Source organism: Gymnodraco acuticeps, unplaced genomic scaffold (genome assembly GCF_902827175.1).
Source record: "Gymnodraco acuticeps unplaced genomic scaffold, fGymAcu1.1, whole genome shotgun sequence".
Classification (NCBI taxonomy): domain Eukaryota; kingdom Metazoa; phylum Chordata; class Actinopteri; order Perciformes; family Bathydraconidae; genus Gymnodraco; species Gymnodraco acuticeps.
The window spans coordinates 4,786,496-4,806,113 of NW_022990441.1; the positions used below are offsets into that span (position 1 = coordinate 4,786,496).

Sequence of the window (19,618 nt, forward strand, 5' to 3'; positions counted from 1 at the left end):
TGTGATAAAGCAATCTTTCGGAATGCCAGGTTGAAGGAGAAAGTCTTTATTATATGTACAACCTATTTACAGGTATAAAAAATAATCAACAAAAAGTACCATATATATACAGTCAAATATTATTATCCACTGTGGCAACCACCAAACCTTACAAGAAAAGCTATTCCTATCCTACAGTAAAATAAAATATGTAAACTATTATTTTTAAAATTCTGTGCCAATGTATACTATTTTTTGTGCATGTCTCAGACAAGAAAGGATAAATATTTCAAAAATAAAAGGTAGATGCATTGTTTTGCTTTGCAACAACTCGATTATGGATTTAAAACATAGAAATACAATTATTTTTCCTGAATGCACACATTTACATACTTATCTCTATTGCTCGCTCTAATGAATTTACACTAATATCCTTTTGCTGTAAAGGCCTACATCTCAGTGGCCACCACCTAAATCTGGCCATGGTGTGAGTTTTCTTAATGCATGCTGGATATCTGATTGCACTTTGAAACTCGGTGTGGCAGCACCATGAATACGTAACAGTGTGGTTAGAGTTAGTCTTTAGTGCATTATTAGTAAATTAAATGATATGGGCATACATAGTCAAGTAATTTTCAATTAAAGTGCTCATGTAAAACAATCTGTAAGAAGAATGCAAGCACATGTCAATGCTGTAAAAAGGTGCGTTAAGGGACAGCCATCAGATCAATTGAATAAGCACCATAAACGTGATCACTTATATTGGTGACATAACCTGACACACTGAATTCTGCTGGATTTGGCACAGGTTTACCCTGTTTCTCGCCTATTGCCATTAATTGTATAAACCCATCATAACACATGGCAAAACTAAAATCATAGCACATAGTAATCAAGTACATTATGTCTGAGGTCTGCCAGTCTGGTGAGGTCCAAACTCTACACAATTACAAGAGTTTGAACAGTTATTGCTAAGTCCTTTTGTCAAAACCAGTGGTCAAATATATTCACATTTGATACCAGCTTTATTTAAAAACGCATAATCAGTACATTTGGTCTGTCAAATGACTACATTGTTGATTTAAAAAAAACATTTCCGACTAGCCAGCAACACATAACATACATATACTTTTCCCCTGAGATAAGAACCTGAAATGGCACAAACACCTGAAATACATTTTGTGTGAAACCGTGTGTGTGCAGTGTTTTTGCATTTGGCTGTGTTTAACAGTTATTTTGTGTTGCTATGATCTTTGAATTTCCCTTTCTTTCCTTCTTTCTACCCTCTTAAGTCATCCACATTGAAACAAAACATTTCTTTGAGTTTCACAGGCTGTCCAAGGCAGACCTCAGGGGGTTTTCTAGAGGAAGAAAGTAAAAATCATTAGGGCAGGCTTTGTATGTATTGCACTTCCTATATTTTAGAAAGTTAAGTTGCCCTGACTAACACAGAAACGTATATTCTTTACCTCAACTACTGTTCGAATCCAGTTTAGCATTTCTTCGACGTTGGAGTAGACACCTGGTTTTCTCTCCCGTGCACAGCCGACCCCCCAGCTCACCACTCCAACCAGATGCCATTGAGAGGAGGCGAAATACACCAAAGGACCCCCACTGTCCCCCTGGGAGCCATTACAGCACAATAAAATGTTATCTCATCTCTGAATATCCAAACAATTTGCCAGTAGAGAACGTCAATATTGGACCATTCTTTAAACTACAACATGTACAAAACTATAGAAGTATAACTCAAAATATTCTTATTTGTGTTTTAAATTCTTAAGCGTTATCGTTTCTGACTTGAATCAGTGGTCCGTTACCTGGCAGGCATCCACTCCCCCATCCAGGAAACCAGCACAGATCATTCTTTGGGTTATTGAACTCCCATACACTGTGGGGCTGGCACACTTCAGCCGCCCTATCAGAGGGATAGAGGCCTTCTGAAGTGTAGGAGAAACCTTACCTAAAGGGAGAATACGATGCAACATTTGGGTTTTAGCGAAAGATAAGAGAAGTTCTTGTTCACAGAGTGGCAGTTGATAATGATGAGGTAGTGAGTAGGTTTCTCACCCTTTTCCTCCAGGTATCCCCAGCCAGTCACTGACATGGAGGCTTGGGAAGGAAGGCCAAAGGCTTTGGGAGGTAGACAAACCGGTTTGCGGCTCACTGAAAAACAGGGGGAATGCATTCAAATGTAGGCCTTAAGCTTTGTTACTATTTGTTCCTGTCATACATGTAGCTTTGGCAAATTAAAAAGTACAGTTAAAGTGTTGATAACAATGGCTGAATTTGATCTACTGTAAGGTGGAGAGCTTGAAATGTACATCACTAGAGGGCAATTTGGAATAGCTACAGACTTTACAATAATCAAATCCATATTTTCTAAAGTATTTAATTAAACTCTAACCTCCCACTGATATCGGGCTGCTCAGTCTCATCATTGCAATGTCGTAGTCGTTTCGTGCTGGATCGTAGTTTGCATTTAATATGATTCTGTCCACATAGGAACCTCCTAGTGTGCCTATGTATGTCCGGCCTGACACCACTCTCCAGCGACTCAGCTCTTTTTTACTGCTGCAGGGCCCAAAAAAGAAAACAAGGAGAAAGTGTGAGTATAAGTTTATGTATGACATATTAACCACAAAGGAAATTCATTGGACATGTGGAACTCATACTGACCCAGTGAAGCAATGGGCAGCAGTGATAATCCAACGTGGGGACACCAGTGAGCCTCCACATGAGTGTTGGCCTCCCTGTTGCAAGCTAACCTGCCAGGGCCAGTCCTCAATGAAAGCATCTGAACCCCCGACAACACGGTCCTGAAAGCCCACCTGTCCACAGTCTGATAAACAAAGTTGTCTTGTTAATTTAAGAATGTTTTCTTCACTGTAGTCCATTCTAACGTAACTTTTATTTTATGCCTTTGTTGGTTAATCCATCTAGATCCTATTATTCAAACTGTCAAGGTCAGGTTAGACTAGTTTCTTATTATTTCACAACCTTTTTTTGTTGCTAAGAATAAAAAACAGTGATATGTTGCTAGGAAAGAGTTTTGCCGTCTAGACATGTGTAGGCCTGTTGAGCCAAACTGCTCCCACAACCATATGATTTCCAGCCATGAGACATACTCTGCTATCTTAAAACAAACTGTAAACAATGTTAGTGACAATGGTAGATTTTCTAAAAATAAGACTCACCTGAACAGGACAAAGAAATCACAGAGCCGGATTTGCATACACTGCTGTAAAGGAAAAAAGTAATTAATCAAGTATTTAGAGTTACACATGAAAAACAAATGTCTGCACAATAAACAAAATTCATAATAAAATGTTGACCTTAATTAACCATCATGCTGAACTTTGTCTGTTTCTCTTCTGCTTTATTGGAGTGAACTACGAGACTTTTTGTGTTGACTTTCATAAGGTTTAAGCCAAAGAGGGAACAAAAACTGGATTTTTAAAATATTTTAGGAACAGAAACTGTGAGAAAAGATAACAACTAAATGTGTACAAGAGACAAAAAGCAATAACACACAGTAACTCCAGATCAAAGTGCTCCTTACAAAGCTGACTCATTTCAATTTTTCAGCAGTTTCGATACATTGGTTTAAGTCTTATTTATCGAACAGAAAACTGTGTGTTTTGGTCAACGGTACCAAATCCCCCTTCCTTGTCAACCCTGTTGGGGTTCCACAAGGTTCCATTCTTGGACCGTTACTGTTTTCTCTGTACATTAATGACTTGCCTAATGTATGTCCTGAGTTGAATGTACAAATGTATGCCGATGATGCGGTCATCTTTGTACACAGGAAGAACACTGAAATGATCTCACCTTGTCTCTCAAAAGCTTTGGACAAGGTTCAACACTGGCTGAACAACATTTGCTTACAGTTAAATGTAAAAAAAAACAGTATGCATGATGTTCAGTAAACGACCAGTCAAAATCGAAGGATCCAATGTGTTTTTAAACGGAGCAGAATTAGAACTAGTCTCCCAGTTCAAGTGTCTTGGAGTCATACTGGACTCGAACTTGACTTTTAAGAAACATATCAAGAAAGTCTCCAATACCATTAAATTCAACTTGCTAAATTGTAAACAAATTAGACCTTTCTTAACTGTCAATGTTGTAAAGTCATACCTCCACTGCATGATTCTATCCCACATTGAATACTGTTTTACAAATTGGTCGTTTGCTTGTGCCACAAACCTGAAACCTATAGAACAGCTGTACAAGAGAGCTATCAAGGTGTTTGACAGAAAGCCAAATTCATACCACCACTGTACCATCCTAGAAAAATCACAATTTCTTGAGTTTTGACAATTTTAAGTCTTTTAAAAGTATGTGTTTTTTTTATAAATGTTCACATGGACTGGCCCCCCCTCCCCCCCTTAGGAGAATTCATCCACAAAAAACACACTGGACGCTGCACTAGGTCAGAAACCAGCAGACACTGTGAAGTCCACCATAGACGGACAACTATTGGACAAAATGTCCTCTCCATTAAAGGCAGCTCATTGTGGAATAGCCTCCCAACTGAGATACGGGATTGTCCCACTCTCAATAGCTTCAAAGGTCAACTCAAAGAATGGTTGAGCAACAAACAGACGTGTAATCACCGCTAAATGCACTTTTATAAAGGGGTATCTACTCTTGCACTTTATATATCATAGCTGCTACATTGTACTGCCATGTGGTAAATGCTTGTATGCTGCTCATGCTCTTCCTGCATATCATGTATTTATTTTTGCTATGTATATAAATGTTATGTTCTTAAATGTTGTATGTGACGGGACTACGGATGGAAATAAATCCGGCTCATTTACACTTGTAAGCATTATTTTGTTTTAAAGTGTTCATCAATGTGCACTGTCCCGGTTCAAATAAACGATTAAATGAAAATGAAATCAAATTCCTGTTTAATGACAGATGTCCTTCTCACCGGTCTATAGTAGCCTGATGAATGGGTGTTTTTGTAGTCCCGGGCCTGATAGCTGTGAATGGTCCAGTTTTCAAAGGAAGCAACAACGTGTCCACTCTGACACTTGTGCTTTTAGGTTTACTGTAAAGACAAAAGGGGGACGATGTAAGACTGGATTTCAGGTCAAATAACATAGTCTGCAACAAAAACTCTGCATTGGTATAAATCATATGTATATATAGTGTATATTCATGTGTAAACTCACTATGTGTATCCCAGTTGTTTACATGCTGTCTGTGTGTGTTGCTCGGCCCAGTCGTCGCTACACACACTCCGCCAACCTGGGCCAGGACTGTAGACCTGCAGGACCTGCTGCGCTGTCATGAGCCGCACTGGAGGGAGGAATAGCCCACAAAGTAAGAAAAGAAGAGACATATTTTCTAAGCTTTGTTTTTGTGTCTAAGCAAGGTGTTTGTTTTACCTGGAAAGGTAGTGTTGACCTTAAAGCTTGACAGACATGACAATTCATCCTCTCCTCCAGAACAGTCATTATTCCCGTCACAGGCCTTGTCTATCGGGATAAACTTCACGGAACTCTTGCAGAAGAAATATTTGCTGTCAATCAGCTGCTTAACTAAAGGAAAAAGGAGAGGCACAATGGAAAAGAAGGGTGTAGCACAGGTTAGACATCATTTTGCTTGGATGATTAAAATACAATGAAAACAACTGAATCCCGTCAACACATATACACCTTTACAACAAATCTTTCTATGGAATCGAAGTAGTGATGGCTGATAAAAATAAATAAAGGAATTGTCTGTTTGGTATGTTATCCAGTGATTTTCTGTGTTAGAGTAAGAAATCATGTCCATGATGTGTGACTCACTAAAGTATGCTGCAGTGACTAGTATGCCCAGTAAAACCACAACAACCAGGACAGTCAGAATTATTCTTTTCTTCTTAGACGCCTTCTCTTTCGGAGTCTTTGGAGCCGTCATGGGCCTTCTGTGGCGGCCTGGCCGGGGAACCACTGGGAAAAAAAGAAATAAACATAGCAAGGGAGAAATAAACACAAGAGAGACAATATTAGATAAATGCAGTTGAGAGAGAGAATTAGAGTACAGTTAATGAATCAAAGAGAAAATATAAGTTTGCACTAACAGTGATGCACACAGTATTCATAACATTACAGTTTCCAGTATTTAATATGGTATTCATAACACATACAAAAATAAACATTAAACCAATACCAACTGACAGCTCACCTGGCAGTGTGGGATTCAAGGGTCGAATGCTGTCCTCAGGCACCTGGGCAGGCTGTGAAAACATTGACAATGGTACATAAGGCAAGGTGAGCACAGGTGTCAAAACAACAGTGCGCTTGGCATCAGAGACGTTACTGTTTGTTTTTAGGTGTAGATTTGTATGATTTTTGTGTATTCATGTGAATATCTAAGCTTTTATGATCTGACTGCATAAGACCTTTGTGATTATTTCCAGGTGATCGTGATAAAAAGATGCAATACATTATTATTATATATTCATCCATAACAATAAAACATAGAACACTTAAGCCATGTATACAACAGATGTCAAATACAATACATATCCTTGAGAGGAGCCCCATAAGGATGACAGGTTGTACACACATGGAACATGGTGTGCCATTATGAGTTCACACATTACACCCATGTGCATTCCTGCAATGTGAGCTGCAGGTGGTTCCCATAATCTGTTAAAGGACAGACTCCTCAATCCCACCATGAAAAGGATAGATTTTGGAAGTACAGTACTGCAGGGTCTATTGGGACATGCAAGTCTTCCATTCAAATGCAACTGATATTGTGGTGACAGAACACACAGCATCTTCTGGAGGATACTGAGTGATGTTACTCAGGTATCCTCCAGAAGGATCAGCTGTATCCCTGTTGCACCCTGTGTGTAGAACAATTACTCAATGAATGACAGTAGTTATTTCCCAATACAACAGGTAGATGAGGCAGGATCCTTCAAAGCTATGTTTCCCACCCTTTTCTGTGTTTGACCATTTCAAACAAATGTGGGCAACACTTTGAGCAATGGGGTCATGTTAGTTGACTAGAACATTTTTAGTTTTTCACCTTGTTAGATTAATTCATGGCGGTGTGCTTGAATCTCAGTTTAAGTTGATTCAAACCTCCAAACTCTTTGCTTATGGTAATTTAAATTAAATTAAAGTAGGCTATAGTACTCCAGTAAAGCTTTCATGAAGCGTTCGGGGACTAGGCTAACGTCGGAATTGTAATTCCCGACGGCCGTCACATTTGCTAGTTAGCCTACCAATGTAAATCTCCATGCGGCTGCCCGGGGTGTAAATTCGGCGAAACTTTGGTGGTCGTTTTCTTGTAAATATGCGAATCTCGGTAAGTAGTTTTCACATTTGAATGTTGTGACTTGTTAGCATGTTTGCTTTAATTAACCACAGGTAGATCTACTCACCTGTTTTAGTTGGGCGATGTTTGAACTCCGAGGCGTCACTGCTCCTTGCTTGCAGTCAACGGGGCTATCGTTAAGCTAGTTTTAAGTGTTTATTGTTGGCCTAGTTAGTAGTCTATGTATCTCCCGCACACAGGAAGAATGTTAAACCACCATGTGTTGTTATCTGTTTGTAGTTTCTGCAGGACACGCAGATGGTGTCTTGTTGTGGGCATTTTTACTTTGGAGTAGGCAGTGCTGTAAAGTAACTAAGTACATTTACTCAAGTAGCCTACTGCACTTAACGTACACTTTTGAGTTACTTGTACTTTTCTTGATTTATTTATTTCCATGTTGCTTCTTTGTACTACTCCACTGCAGTTCAGAGGTAAATAGTAGCCTACTTTTATTTACTTAGCAGATAGGCTACATTCATGATAAACTAGACACACCTGGATTAAATTCACATTCTACCCAGCAGTAAATAAAGTAATATACAAATAGTTTCACTTTAATCAGCGTCTACAAGTATCAATACATCAACCCAATCCTCTCAACCCAATGCTTACCTATAACCAAAACATATTAGCCTATATGGTTCTGATATGATGAAGGTCTGCCAATACTAGTGTACCTTTTACCCAGTAGGGCCTGGCTCATTTCGTGGCATCTGTGGCAAGTACTTCCGGCATATGCCACAGATGCCACGGAGTAGTGGCATCTGTGGCATATGTACTTCCGGCAGATGCCACTACTCTGTGGCATCTGTGGCAAGTACTTCCGGCATATGCCACCGATGCCACAACTTGCCGAGGCATCTGCCGCTGCTCAACGGGAGTTGCCACAAGATGCCAGAGTAAAAGAAGGTTTACGGTAGCTGCCACTCGCCTTCCGTGGTAAATGCTGCTATTTAAACCCGTATTTATCGTGTAAAATGTCGCTGTTTAGGCATGACTTTATCGAACTGATCTGTACACAGAGCTGTGTGCTCTATCAGCTGACGTCAACAGGCAGGAACAGTGGCGTAACAAGGTTGTGATTGGCCCCGGTGCAAATATTGTTTTGGCCCCCCCCCCCCATCGCCCCAAACATAAGCGCACGCTGATGCGCTCACACACACACGGACATACACAACCACTCAGAAGCGCAACATGTATAGGCAATCAACACCAGCCTGCCCTGGCCTCAGACCACCACAGCCTGACAACGGCACAGCGAACTAAGAACTTTTTGTCGCTGCTTTTAATTGAACTATTCATATCTTAAACTGCACTGTAACTTTTATCCATGTATTTTTTCTTTTAATGTTTATTTTGTTAGCTTTTCTTTTTAATGACTGATTTTAAATGCCCTTTTCTTAATATCTTTCATTTTTTGTAAAGCACTTTGAATTGCCTTGTGTTGAAAAGTGCTATATAAATAAACTTGCCTTGCCTTGCCTTGCCTAAGAAGAGGATTACACCTGTTTCCTTGATGTTATGAATGGGCCGGTAGGCCTACATAGACCGATTGCTATAATATAGCTTTTGATCTTGGCGTCGGAGGTCTCAATAGCGACATAGAGTCCCCTATCGGGTGGGGCCCTTGGGGGAACTGTAGGACCACCACCGGGCACAGCCAAATCCAGCCTCTCCTCCTGGCTGGCTGGAGAAGAAGGTTGCACAGCCACGGCCACGGATACAAGCTGTATGCGTGGCCGTGGCTGTGCAACCTTATGGACTTATGGAGCTAGATAGCAATGATGTTGGTGAGCTATCGTTAGCCTCCAGCTCCGGCTGCCGCTGCACGTCAACATTGCTAACGTTAGCGCTCGATTTCGAGGACGATGTATGACGGTCTAATTTTGTCAGTTTAGCTGTTACATCTCCTTGTTCTCTCTTGTCCTTTCTCTTTTGAGCGCTGCTCTTGTGCTTTGGTTTGCTGTACATTATAGATGCAAGCTATTACATTTTTTATAATGCTACAGTACAGTACAGGTTGATTAAACGGTTCGCTCGTCACGCAAGGTATCACATGACATGAAAGGGAGCAGGGTCTTTGGACAGACAAATTACAATTTAATTTAGGTTGCTTGGTTACTTTGAAGACAGCGTGAACCGGTCAATGCCATTGGGGCCCCCAAATAAAAAAAAATAAAAAAAAGAATATTAAAAAAAACAAAAAACTTTTCTTCTTTTTTTTGTTTTTGTTTTGAATGGGCCCCTTGCCGGCTCGGGGCCCCGGTGCGTTGCACCGGCTGCACCGTCGATAGTTACGCCACTGGGCAGGAACATATAATCATAACACCTCTATCAGCTGACGCCAACAGGCAGGAACAGGGAGACAGAACACTGAGAGCACAGCAGCCAAGGTTATGAGGTGCTTGTGCTCAGTCAGGACAGTTTGAACTGATAAACTGGGTCAAAGTTATGGGCCTTGGAAAATATTCCCCAACAATAACAAATAACTGTTTCACATCCACAGTCAATTCAGATGATGTCGGATGACAATCAAGCTATGGTATTGTATAGCCACCATAAGACATGGGCTAAGAATGTCGTTGGGCAGGTTTTTTAGATATTTTTGGAGGGCAGCTTACTTTAATCAGCTGTGCTGGCTTGAACAGTTTGGCTGAGAAACTTCCTGAGACACTCTCGTATAAGACAGTAATTCAAATTATGTGGTTTCATAGCAGGAAAGCTGCATGACAAAGACCCAGACACTTTTTTCTTTACTTTTTTTTGGCATCTTATCACTCTCTGGAAACAAGAACATGTTTAACTTGCAGCACTTTATTATCTAACATACTAAACTCACTTATAGTAAAGAAAAAAAGGTTGTGTTTCATATATTTGTCTGTAACAATATACATTTCACTTTATGTAAAGGGTTGTAAAGTGATTCTCAGATACCATCTCTTTTCAAATTCCCAATAGGTTAAAGACTCCTTTTGTAAGTTAAGTGCAGTTTTCACCTTACAATACATGCCATACAGTACAGTTCAGGAGCCTAAACATATCTTAGTTGAAAAACATGCACAATAGCACCACAACAATCGTTCTACATAAACAAATTGTTCGAGATGAAGGCGAGATAAATGACACATACAAAAAAAGTGGGAGGTCTGCGTACTTGTAAAACCAGAAATAAAGTAATCTTACCGAGAGTGGACAAACACATACCAGAAAAAACAAGTTCTGTTTTGTCACACCATGACATAATTAATAGTGACTTCTGGGAAGTTGTCTTTTGTACCATGACTAACATTTACCATGTTATGATGACGGTAATATCTTCAAATAATCAGTTAGTGAAGCACTACCACATCTCATGTTTCTTACTTCTGCAGTACGAGTTTAGGGCTGCTCAATTAATCGTATTTTAATCGCAATTAGGATTTTGGCTTGCAACGATTATGAAAACAACATAATCGAAATAAAACGATTATTTATTTATTTATTTTGTATTGGTTTTTCAGTTGAATTATACTTAAAGTTCAGGGTAATCAACTGTTAAAAACATACTGTTCACATTTTTTTTTTCAATAAATGGATGTTTTCAATGTAAATGGATAATCGTGATATCAATTATTGACTCAAATAATCGAGATTATGATTTTTGCCATAATCGAGCAGCTCTATACGAGCTAATGTGATAAGCCTGATTTTGTTTTTGTTTGTCAGGTTAACCCATAGCCAGTAAACCCGGCGTTAGGAACCAAACCTGAAAAAAGTATAACTGGGTCAGTCCTGACAGGTAAAAGCCTTTTGTTCAAACGAGGTGTTCCCCTTGCTTCTTTGTTGGATTATGTATTGTTCCTCCAACAGAAATGTTCACAAAAGGCCTTTTTGAGAAGCTACGCGTGACATGCTAGAAAAGCTTTAATAAAAGACAAAGATCTAGACCAGTGCAGTCCATACATGTTTGGATATCTTGGCCATGTACCTTTTATAAGGGCAGAAATGCACACTATAGATCGCTTTGAGTAGGCTCTACTCACTAACCCACAACTAACTCCACACACATTGCTCATTCTTATACCGAGGTGGGTAGGGAGTACAGATTCTGCAGAAATGTTGTGTTGTTTGATTTACAATTAAAATGAACTAAAAATAGCATAAATACATACAATGAGCCGTATCAATATTAGGAAACATGTTCCATAGCCACCAGGAACTACCACTGATAACATGTCAGTGATAAGAAGCCATATATAAAGCAAAAGACAGCATATGCTTAACATATCAACTACAGCCAACTGTAAGTGCTGATTGTTCTCCTGTTTAGTGGCAGATAGTATTGCTGACATGCAAAAACATTGCTGCTGTTTGAGCCAGTGCTACAGAAACTGGTTCAGTAAGCAAACACAGACTACCTTTAGTATCACAACATGTCTTTGTATCTCAGTATGATGGCAAACTTGAGACCAGGATATGCAACGGTAACAATAATTGAATTGCGCCCCCAATGCAAAGCAGCGAGCTGATCTTCCATCTTTACAATGAAAACGTTGATTCTACCAAGTTGCACTCACCCACATGTTGTAGCGTCTTCTTTGGTAAGGCCTAGAAGCACCTCATCCAACACGAAGCACAGAGTTAACACGACCCTCCCTGGAGGTGGGACTCTCCAGTAACTCACTGTCCCCTGGATGTCCTTCGTCTTCTTCCTCTCACCCTCCTGCTCCACTTGCTTAAACTACAAAACCTGGTTTGATTTGGTATTTTGAAGGGTGCCTGACTTGCCCCTCTTTGAAACCCCACGGCAGTAATACAAGATACTGGTTGTATAGAGTTTTGTTTTTTTATGCTACGCAAATTCAGAGAGAGCTGTATTTGAATGACCAAGCCTTGCTGACAAAACAAAAGTATTTCAGGTAACCTGAAACTTAAACCCTCCTCTCTCGGTCACTGTCCCTCCTCCCACACATCCTCCCACCCCAAACATTTTAAGCCCTCTGGACATAAAGCACACAATCTTTTTTGTTGTTGCCCCCTTTAGTGTCTTTAACTCCGTAGCTCTCCTCAAGTACCTCTTTGCCTCTCAAATGCTACCCAAACATAGCAACAAATTCATCTGCTTCGATACAAATAAGTGCACGTGACACATTGCCTCCCGTATGCAAACACACAAACCCAGACTCAACATTATGTTAATCGTGGTGTGGTGTGTGTGCAGTAACATGCCCTGAGGCTGAGGTGTGTAAACTCTTCTCAGCTGTTGTTTTGACAGTCTAATGAGTCAGTTGGTGTCGGTGAGGCGTTCCTGACATCAAATTGTGACTCATACTGTGCCATGCTAGCATGAGCAGAACAGGAATATGACAAAAACATTCAATGTCTTACAAGAACCAAGTGCATGCCTTTGAGGCTATACTTAGGCACAGAAGTGCTTTGAGGTAAATTAGTTTGAGCATGAAGAATGTTCACAATGACAATGGTAACATACTGAGGAGTTAGCATGTATTTGTGAGTCAAATAGATAACCAGCTGTACTTAATTTTTACTGTATGGCAATCCATCTGATAGCTGTCAAGGCATTTCATAAATTAACTAAAATGTCAACCTCATTGTGGCACAGCTTTACAAGTCAGAGCATCAACAAACTCATTAGCAAACATCCTCTTGGAACAATGAATGAAAACTTATGACAATCCATGAAGGCTTTCTGTAATATGTTAGTCCGGAAGAAACAGATTAACATATTGCCATTTTCTAAACTTTAAAGTCTTAAAAATATATTGGAATATGCCTTTTATCTAAGCAGATTCAAAGGTTACTTGAAAATGGAATTACGCATGACGGAAAAGCATTTGACTATGTTGTATTAGTAAATTGGCATTTTTTTAGATACACCTATTGTCAGGGATGTCCTTGGCTGTAATAGTGAAATGGTTTGTTTGATTGGATTGTTGCCAGTGGAGCAACATACCTGGACTATTCAAACAATAGAAAAAAAACGGCACATTTATTCCATATGTGAAAGCGGTGTTACATTTCCTTTTTACGGTTTCAGTCAATGACCACTTTGGTCACCAGCTCAGTGCTCCTAGTAATTAAGTCTCTGTGACTGTTATGGGACACTGAGCATAGGCAACTGAGAAAAAATATATTTGTAGTGTGAGAAAAAAATCTGAGGTTTGCTAAAGAGAGAGAGACATTGTTAGAAACAGCAGCTGATTGTGTTGCTTGATCTGCACTTTGAACCTTTAAGATGACTCCTCACTTTTCCTCTCATAAAATGTGGTCTATGGACTCTAGACTAAATTCTGTCAAAGTATACAGCAAATGTGAAAATAGATTAGTGGATAGATGTATAGGGTGTTGGTAGGGAAATCAATAGATGTATAGATACATTGATAGAGCTAGGCTCACTTTGAAGCAAATTACCTCTGAACCTTCTCCACACAAGGTCTCTTTCAGCCAATAACCTCACATAATCTTGATGATATTATGGTTGCCATAGGGTTGCCAAGACATACAGAGACTCTAACCTTGTATTAAATCTGGAGTAAGCCCCCATGTTGTGGTTTGACTTGACTGAGCTTAGTTAAACTCAATATAGTTTAACTTGGATACCAGTTTGGTAAAAAAAGGTTGCATGCAAACTGTGCCCATTTTTTTAATTTTTCTATGAGGTCAAGCTGTCCATTTTTTTCATTTTGCCCTCAGTAATCACAGCATGATATTCAAAAACAGTTCAAATTTAACGGATGATCCTTTCTTTCTTTATCAATTACATCCCCTTTTGCTAAAATATTTGTTTTCGTTAAACTGAAGGGGAACTAAATACGCTGCTGACTTCCTCAACGGTTTATAGTCCAGATGGGTTACATATTAACAAATCTAATCTACTGAGGGCTAGAGCTATTTTTTTAGATTCACAATGTAATACAACTAAGAAAAGGGGAGCTAAAACGGTTACACTGTAATACGTATTCTCTAACAGCATCTTAGGAAAATGTTGAAACTATTTTATTTGTCATTGACGTTCAAAAATGCAGCAACTATATTACGCTAAAATATCTCCGAAACTTAAGCAGGGATCCTTTGAAACAGTTTCTGGAAGAATTTGATTTCAAGATAATTTTTAACAAAGCAACATGAACATAGAACCAGCTCTAGTCCAATTACAAAAATACATGTCTTACAGCTAAACGGGTTGTTAAGTTGATCTAACTTTGAAAGGAGATATATGATTTTTTTTAAGTTGACCTACCTTAAGCATATTATACTTTATGTTTTAAGTAGCTTCTTTTACAGGATGACTAGAAAGCAAATAATTATGTATCATGGATTTAGGTCATTTGGCAGATCAAAGACATAACTCCTTAACTAGATGAATATAATATTCACTTTTGTAAAGTAAGTATACATACTAAAATGTCTCTATGAAGTGAAACTCAATATTCCAGCCCATGTAATAATAGCCAAGTTGTACTGAACATCTTCATTCTTGCCAAGTGTACCTACTTGTTCACCTGACATTGTTCACAAAAACAAAGCTCATTTGTTGTAGTCTGAAATGTTGGTGCATGTGACATGTAATTATTCTAGGACAACATTTGAAACCTGTAAAGCTTTTTACTAGTGATATTTTAAAGGTTCTTTACTTTGATAGATCATTTGTTAAATACATTTCAGGATCATATGGTACCCACACTGTGCTGAATTACACTGATTTAAAATCTGGAACTTTCCTTTAAAGCCTTATTCATCCTTATGAGACAAGCTGATAAGGATGGTATGCAGTTTTAACGGAACACTTATCTAGAGATAAAAAAGTGATATAACAAGATATATCTAGGTTAGAATTGTTTGTACTAATATAGCAGGACATTCATACGTCGATTCTCCCACACAATGATTTTGTTGTTGCTGAAGAAATGCGCTTCAGACACATTAGTTCAAATGTTGAGGCTATGGTGGTTAGTATTTGAATACACAGAAATAAAAAAAATAACATAACTTCTCACGCAGAAGTCACTCCCCACATCACTGTTGTCTTACTCACCTTTAAATTAGTTGTCACCCTTTTTCTCCTTTTCAGAAAAGCATCTGGTTTGAAAACTGGTTGGAGAAAAGTTTTGCTGGCGTCTGCATGCACAAATCTGCATTTTTCTCGGAGTAGTTTCCTGACCGACCTTTATTGATTTAACAGGGTACACCTCCCTTCATCCCACCTCTCCCTCCACTGCAAACAACTCTGTTTTGCTCTCTCCCCCTTTCCCCTCTCTCTCGCTCTCTCTATCTCTCACTCTCACACACACACACACACACACACACACACCACACACACACACACACACACACACACACACACACACACACACACACACACCACACACACACACACCACCATCAGTCGAGCCACCAACGCTTTCCTTTGTCCACACAGGTGTGCCTTTTGTGTAACTTGATATTATGTTTGATTCATTTTAAGGGGAAGTATGAAAAAAAAAAAAGGATAATTATGAACAACTTCCCACTTTATGTTTACCTGGACACCCACATTTTTTACATGTGTTCTTTTATGAGACGTGTGTTTTTGAAGTAATTAGAAAAACAGAATTTGGAAAATGCAAATGACATTTCATCCATACAGGACAAAAGAAAGAGAAGGAAAATGAAACATTTATAGAGTGGATTAAACAAAGACACATGTTTACCAAAATGGTATGTATTTACTAAATACCACATATTATCTTAGGCATTTTTTATTGTATTTCAAGGTTTAATTGTGTGGATATTCAGTCTCACGGCATTTCGTTATAGTCACGAAATACATTTATCTATTGATTCGTGTTCACCAACACGATTTTCCCATTTTTTTCGTGTCACACAGAACGATTTTAAAAGCAATGTATTTCTATTGGTAGTATGTTTCGTGCCTACACCACGTCTTTTTGTCCGGTCGGGTCTTGGAAGACCGGAAGCTGTGTGGTTCATAAAAACACTTTCTTACTCAATATCAAGCCACGATTATTGGTTTTATTTTAAATTGTATAATGTCTGACTTTTTTTGCCGTCCGTGAGGAAAAGAAATGGGGCTCAGAGTACTGAAATCTGTATGTTTTTAAATCTTTGTTTCCTTCTAATTTGTTATTATTTGGTGCAGGCACAAAACATACTACCAATAGAAATACATTGCTTTTTAAAAAAAATGGGAAAATCGTGTTGGTGAACATTAATCAATAGATTACATTTCGTGACTATAACACGAAATGGGTTGTGATATTCCAGTAACAATCGACACTACACCTGTGTTCCAGTTCCCTGTAGAATCATAACATACCTCTTTAATATGGTGTCATTGTATAAGCTCAGCCGCAACCAGCCTTACCGGCAATAATACATAATGGATTTACAGTATAAGGAAGTATTTGTCTGGTGAGAAATAACACCATTGTTATGCAGCATAAGTTTGCTTCATTTCTCGGCAGCAATTCATTCCTTCTCACATGGGAATAGATGTGAAGATAGAGGCCTTTGTAACCTAATAATCTATTATTGCCTTAATCACCCTCAAGAGGATCAATGACGCCTCTACCTGAGATGCGATGGTCAGATACAATTGTTTCCTCATAATTCGAGCCATATTACCAAAGAATCCCAAAAGATTTACCGATAATTTTTTTCTCTGCTTGGAGTTACTGCTCATCTCATGAACACGCAGACACACGTGCACCACCAGAGATTCACAAATGTATGAAAATAGATATGCAGATTTATAGTTTGTGGTTTTCATCTAAATTTCTACTGAGATTTTGGTTTGGTCGAATTTATTGACAACATTTCTAAGAATATGTTTGGGCATTCAAATCTTAAATTGATAGGGATATAGTTGAGAAAGATGGGAGAGGAGGGCAATTACATGCAGGGTTTGACTGCTCAGGGCATTAGCGCCTATATACTAGCACCCTAACAACTCTGCTATCTGCTGCCTCTAATGCTAACTTTTAAAGTTGATGATTGGATTTAAACATATCGTAAGTAATCGTAAGTGACCAAAAACCCTTTCCCCCTGATATAACTGGTTTTTAGGGATGCAGGATTATGTAAGTTTGAGATACTCAGAAAACCCTATCAACCCTACAAATATAACAACAAAATACTAGTATCTGCTTATCACACAATATATCTTTAAAACCTTTTCTTAAGTTTACCAGCACTTTTTTGTAGGCCAATGTCTTGGTACTTTTCAAGTGCACGTTATATTTACTTTCATTCAGTGTTTGTATACTGTAGTACATACAGTATAGTGTGAGCACTATAGTATTTGCAGCAATTATGATGAAGCGCAGTAATTCAGTCATCCAGTAGGAGTCCCCATGCACCTGGTTTATGTGTTATTACCTGGCTCTCTGTTACTGATTTGTTCAAGAGGTACAAAATAAGCAGCTCTTTCTTGAACTATGAGAACCTGAGGCACAAAAGAAAGAAACTGATGCTGTTGCTAAGCTTTGGTTTCTAAATAGCTGTCGTTAAGCTTTACAAGTCCATAATGTTGCAGAGTTTCCAGTTGTGTTCGAGTTCCCTGATGTATTTCAGTGAGACATTCATACAAAGGGGTTTTGTGGAAATGCATTAAATTGAACAGTATCAAGGTGCTCCTGAGTACATTTGTCAGCAAAGATTGCTAAGCATTTGTGTTCAGGTGAGAACAGGCCATAATATCTGCTTTGTTAAACATTTTGCTGGTAAATAAAAGGGTGGAAGAAAGGCCGGATAAAGAAAGAAGATGGACTGGTTTAAAGGAATGACTGGTATGAGGACATGGACAGGTAGATGTAGGCATAGAAAGAATAAAAAAGAGTACTCTGATGTGACACAGCAAGACAAACCATTTGATGAAGACTGATGTAAAGTAAGTGAACAGAGCAGACCTCTGAGTGGACAGGAAGGGGAGTCGAAGAGAGACAAGATATTACATCTGCTATTCTGGCTTGTCAGCTATGGGGAATGGAGGTAAGAGTGTTTAAGCCTAGCTTTTTTATTATAAATATGTGATCCACGATAACACCTTTTTAGAAAATGCTGTTTAGTTATTCAGATACATGTTTCTCCTCAACATTAACATGTAGTTATGATTCAGTGTTTGATGGGCTGCTTGTTGTTGCACATTTCTCACAGTCTTAGAGCTCAGCTTGTTTCCTGCACATTACAAGCTGTGTCAATGTTGTTTGAAAAAGATAAGGTAAAACAGTGAAAACTATTTAGAAAGTTTAGTAAGACATAGTTCTGCCTTTACTGCTACTGATACTAATTCACTAAAGAGAAAACATAAGGAAAATGTAATGAAAGCCTTTTACATCAAGTGCCGCTACCCGCTGTATTTTTGTTTCTTAAATCCCTCCATACTTTCCAAAGGCTGCTAATGAAGGTGAATGTAGAGGCGGTATTTTGATTGATTTCCTAATCTCATTTCAACAGTTAATATTAATTCACAATGAACTGATATTGATCCAATTAAGCACAGGCAGCCACACAGACAACTATTTCAGTTGGTCATTATTTATGTTACCCTGTAAAATTCAAAACAAACCTTGTTGTCATTGATTTGGCTTGTTTATTGTTCTTCACAGGCTTGTAAGGTTATTTGTGTTGAACTCTGGCTATTATCTAATCCTCTACCCTCTGTATTTTTATCGTCAGATAGCAGGGTAAACCCGACAGCAGTCGGGATCGCTGTGGGCTTTAGTATCCTGTTTATCCTCTTCACCATTGCCATTGCGCAATTCTGCTGCAAGTACAAATGCAAAAGCTGCAAAAAATGCTGCAAGAAAAAGGGTGAGCAGAGCTTTTGAAAAAAAAAAATTCCAATCTTGTTTGTATTAAGGCTTGCAGATAGCTTTGTTGTTGTCTGCCCTGGTCTGAAAACATGTTACTGGGCGTGTTACTCTGAATAAGGTGAACGTTTGTCATAGAGTAGGACCTACTTTCTGACTAGTAAATACGTGCTGATTGTGGGCTCTAAAATGTGTATACTTTAAATGAATCCAGATTAAATTAGAAGACATCTAATCTATGTGTATTACAAGCTTCATTCACCTCCTCTGGGAGGGATTTAGGCACACATCTCAGTGGCAGGTATCCTAAACATGCATGAATAAAACAAAACTGCCCTTTTAAAGACATTTAAACTTCTATGATATATATTTGCTGTATCGTTTGAACTGGACAACATCACCCAAAATTAAGACTGCTATATGATGAATTTGTCTTGCTTGTTATATATCCACTCTCTATCTCCTATTCTATAGAGCCTTCACTGAAAGACAAAGTGCTT

General features: G+C 38.7%; 1 protein-coding gene across 7 annotated transcripts; it reads right to left on the bottom strand.

The window, feature by feature from the left end:
- Positions 1-30: 30 nt before the first annotated feature.
- On the bottom strand, positions 31-15,482 carry tmprss4a (transmembrane serine protease 4a). 7 transcript variants are annotated; one of them, XM_034225356.1, is made up of 13 exons: positions 15,344-15,482; positions 6,163-6,214; positions 5,784-5,927; positions 5,379-5,531; positions 5,163-5,289; positions 4,919-5,038; positions 3,177-3,220; positions 2,659-2,821; positions 2,387-2,553; positions 2,050-2,145; positions 1,800-1,942; positions 1,449-1,601; positions 31-1,340 (listed from the first exon to the last, which is right to left on the bottom strand). In XM_034225356.1, the coding sequence occupies exons 3-13, from the start codon at positions 5,893-5,895 to the stop codon at positions 1,329-1,331; spliced, it is 1,290 nt and encodes a 429-aa protein (XP_034081247.1). In that variant the 5' UTR covers positions 5,896-5,927; positions 6,163-6,214; positions 15,344-15,482; the 3' UTR covers positions 31-1,328. The 7 variants fall into 7 exon arrangements, with proteins under 7 accessions (XP_034081247.1, XP_034081251.1, XP_034081246.1 ...); XM_034225360.1 differs by lacking the exon at positions 15,344-15,482 and adding an exon at positions 11,869-12,185; XM_034225355.1 differs by lacking the exon at positions 15,344-15,482 and adding an exon at positions 11,865-12,185 and having other exon boundaries at positions 3,177-3,217.
- Between the last annotated feature and the right edge of the window lie 4,136 nt (positions 15,483-19,618).